We start from the raw sequence: 3,790 nt of genomic DNA, 5'->3' as shown, positions 1-3,790 counted from the left end.
GTGTGTACTGTGTATATTTATTATGTTTATATAAATACACACACACACGTATATATTGTATAATTAATTATATACAAGTATAAAAGTAAATACATACAAATATTTTTTAAATATATACATGTGTGTGTGTTTATTATACATAATAAATATATACAGTACACGCATATAGTATGTAAACAAACTTTTATTTTGAATGCGATTAAGCCCTAAAGTCAGGTTTTATTAGTTATTATTAATTAAATAATTATTCCAGTAAACGGCCAATAATCAAGCACATTGAAATAAATTGAGAGCAAATGTATTTATTTTAGTGCTGTCAAACGATTAATCGCAATTAATCGCATCCAAAATAAAAGTTTTTGTTTACATAATATGTGTGTGTACTGTGTATATTTATTATGTATATATAAATACACACACATGCATGTATATATATTTAAGAAAAATATGTTATGTTTATATATTAATTATATATATTAATATTAAATATATTGATATATAATAGAAAATATAAGAATATAAATATATAAATGTATATACATGTAAATATTTTCAAAATATATACTGTATGTGTGTGTATTTATCTAAACATAATAAATACACACAGTACATACACATATATTATGTAAACAAAAACTTATTTTGGATGCGATTAATCGCGATTAATCGTTTGACAGCGCTAATTTATTTCTTTTTTTAATTGTTTGATTTAATATTAACAACATAGCAGACTATTTCTCAGGTAAATTTTTTTTTTAATTAAATGAGTAAGTTGAATTATGATACATTATTTGAATGATATTTGTTATTAAAATATATGTAAGTATTTTTCAAATTAAATGCAAATGCTTGTTTTTTATATATTAAAAAAATTCTATTTCTTTAATTATTGTTTAATTACATTTTTTCTTTCCCCACTTACTACATTTACGTGACAAATCAAGGTCAAAATGCATTTTGAATCATGGGATATATCAGTGCATTAGAATGGTAGTTCTAGTATGAGATTTTCATTCTCCATCTTTTGCTTTGACAGGGTGTTTCACCACATCAGATCTACCATGTGACAGTGATGCCCTGCTATGATAAGAAACTCGAGGCTTCCAGACCAGACTTCTACCTCAGCGAGTACGAGACCAGAGAGGTGGACTGCGTCATCACTTCAGGTGAGTGAATCTAATAGGGTTAAAATCACGAACTGAAGGAAAACGGGTAAGATTATAGCCATAAGACCTCATTGTCTATGTGTCTGATTCATAGGTGAAGTTCTGAAGATGTTGGAAGAGGAGAATGTGTCCTTGAGTGACGTGGAAGTGGCACCTTTAGACACAATGTAAGTTCTTCTGTTTGGCAGTGAAACCCAGCTAGCACTTATGAAATAGACTCATACGTGTGAATGTGTTTTAGGTTCAGTAACGTATGTGGGGAGGAGCTGCTGGGTCACGCAGGAAGTGGATCGGGAGGATACCTTCATCACATCTACAAACATGCTGCCAAACAGCTGTTTGGGGTTGAAGTGGATGAACTCACTTACAAGACAATAAAGTACGTCTGAACACAGCAGTGTTGTTACAGTGATCCCAGAACTGTGTTGTTTGTTCACCACTGTTAAAAAGAAAATCGACTGACCCTAAACTTTTTAAGAAATTCAAACCTTTGTTTAGCAAGGTTGCATTAAATTCATCAAAATGGTCAAAAGACTCATGTTGTTACAGAAGATTTCCATTTCAAATAATAAAAATGCCGTTAAACTTTAAACTATCTATTAATCAAAGAATTCTGGAAAAAATCTTTGTAACGGTTTTCAGCATTGATAGTAATGAGATGTTTTATTTTGACTATATTAGCATAATTTCTGAAGGATCATGTGACACTGAAGACTGAAGTAATGATGCTGAAAGTTCAGCTTTGATCACAGGATTAAATTACGTTTTGACACATTAAAATAGACGACTCTTATTCGAAGTTGTAGTAATATCTCACAATATTGCTGTTTTTCTGTATTTTTGATCAAATACATGCAGCCTTGGTGAGACGTCTTTCAAAAATACTTTTCAAAATCTTACCGACTCCAAACATTTGAATGCTAGTGTAAAGAATTTATTGATATTTACTGTAAATAATGAATATTCATTTTAAGGTTTAGATTGTCTGAAATGTATAAATGTTATGAAATATTTACCATGGTTTTTGAGACAGACCAGGAAAATGATTTTTTTTCATGGAATTTTTAAATCAGTCTTAGATCACGCTAATACAATTTCTATAGCTCTACAAATTCTTCTAAAGTATTTCTTTGGCTAGAAATGACTAGAATGTAACTGATTTCTAAATGCAAGTAATTTTGAACTAAGAATTTCTGTGTAAAATATGTAAAAATCACTTAAAAACTATTTCTATGACTGGAAATTGGTCAGAGATGATAGGAACCATGTAATATGGTATTCTTAAAAGTAAGTTATACGACAGTATAATCATCGATATTAACATCTGATAAATCACTCTATCACTCCATGGTACTACCACAGTACTGTTAATGTAAGGAATAATGCATCACCTGTCACGTTTTATTTAAAAAGACTGCTTTTAAGGGTTTGTTCACCATAACACTTCCAGAAATACCATGGTGCTACTATAGTTTATTGGTCACATCTCATGGTAGTGTCTCTGTAAGTGACATTTTTTTGATTTGTCCCCCCAAAAGAAACAAAGACTTCCAGGAAGTCACTCTAGAGAAGGACGGTCAAGTTCTGCTGCGATTCGCTGCCGTCTACGGCTTCAGGAACATTCAGAACCTGGTGCAGAAGCTGAAACGCGGAAAGTCACAGTACCACTTTGTAGAAGTGATGGCATGTCCGTCAGGTCAGAAATGACACCCCTAGTGCTTAAAAACCTTCTTTTTGTAACGTTTGTAAACTTTCTGTGTGAGAAAAACTTTTACTATGTGAGAAAAAAACGTTGCATTTAGCATCACTGAAGGAAAATTGTACTATTTCACTTTTTTAGATTTATATTTTTGTTATTATATTCCTAAATATATACATATTTTTTTACGTAATTACATGTTTTCATAGTTAATTTGATGTTATATTTTGTACTCTTTGCTCCATAGAGTGAAATTCTTTGGGCCACGGTTTTGTCATTGTTGAATTTGTATAATATTCTGATACTGTTCTCTAGAATGATATCTGTTCGAAATTTGCATAACCTATTAATCGCAGACAGTAATCGGATAGTGTTTCAGATCGGATTCACTGACACTTTGGATTGTGTTCTACAGGAAGTCTGAATGGCGGAGGTCAGCTGAAGCCTTCATCAGATCAAACGAGCAAAGAGCTGCTGCAGCAGGTGGAGGAGTTGTACCACGGTGAACGTACCTCGGTGCCAGAGCAGGACTTGCGAGTGGCTGAACTCTATCAGAGCTGGTTAGAGAGCGTGGGAAAGGAGAAAGCCAGACCGCTGCTGCACACAGAGTACCACGCCATAGAAAAAAACACCAGTGGACTCAGTATAAAGTGGTGAGGAGACACGAGACACTGATGAATAGGCCTGTCACGATAACAACTACTTGTTGTGCGATATATTGCCCCAGAAATAATTGCGATAAGCGATATTATTGTCATTTTAAAGACCATTTTATGCCACTGAATATATAATCATAATGTAACAGCATAAAAATGCAAGAAGGCCTAGACACTTTCAAATGACAACACTTTTAATTTTTAAGAATATTTAGATCATGGAAATTAGGTATCAAAATATTAGATACCTTAAAAAAAACCTGAATAAA

General features: G+C 32.3%; 1 protein-coding gene across 1 annotated transcript in view; it reads left to right on the top strand.

Annotated features, from left to right (window-relative positions):
* The window catches only part of LOC107758094 (cytosolic Fe-S cluster assembly factor narfl-like), a 5,840-nt gene that overhangs the window by 1,154 nt on the left and 896 nt on the right, over positions 1-3,790 (top strand). Inside the window, exons 3-7 of the mRNA XM_016575751.1 lie at positions 1,037-1,166; positions 1,261-1,333; positions 1,408-1,545; positions 2,705-2,862; positions 3,281-3,535. Coding sequence (XP_016431237.1) covers positions 1,037-1,166; positions 1,261-1,333; positions 1,408-1,545; positions 2,705-2,862; positions 3,281-3,522 — 741 coding nt within the window. The 3' untranslated portion in view covers positions 3,523-3,535. The remainder of the gene's footprint in view (positions 1-1,036; positions 1,167-1,260; positions 1,334-1,407; positions 1,546-2,704; positions 2,863-3,280; positions 3,536-3,790) is intronic.

Source organism: Sinocyclocheilus rhinocerous, unplaced genomic scaffold (assembly GCF_001515625.1).
Source record: "Sinocyclocheilus rhinocerous isolate Xijiao unplaced genomic scaffold, SAMN03320098_v1.1 scaffold234, whole genome shotgun sequence".
In the NCBI taxonomy this organism is placed as follows: domain Eukaryota; kingdom Metazoa; phylum Chordata; class Actinopteri; order Cypriniformes; family Cyprinidae; genus Sinocyclocheilus; species Sinocyclocheilus rhinocerous.
This window is presented reverse-complemented; position numbering and strand designations above follow the sequence as displayed.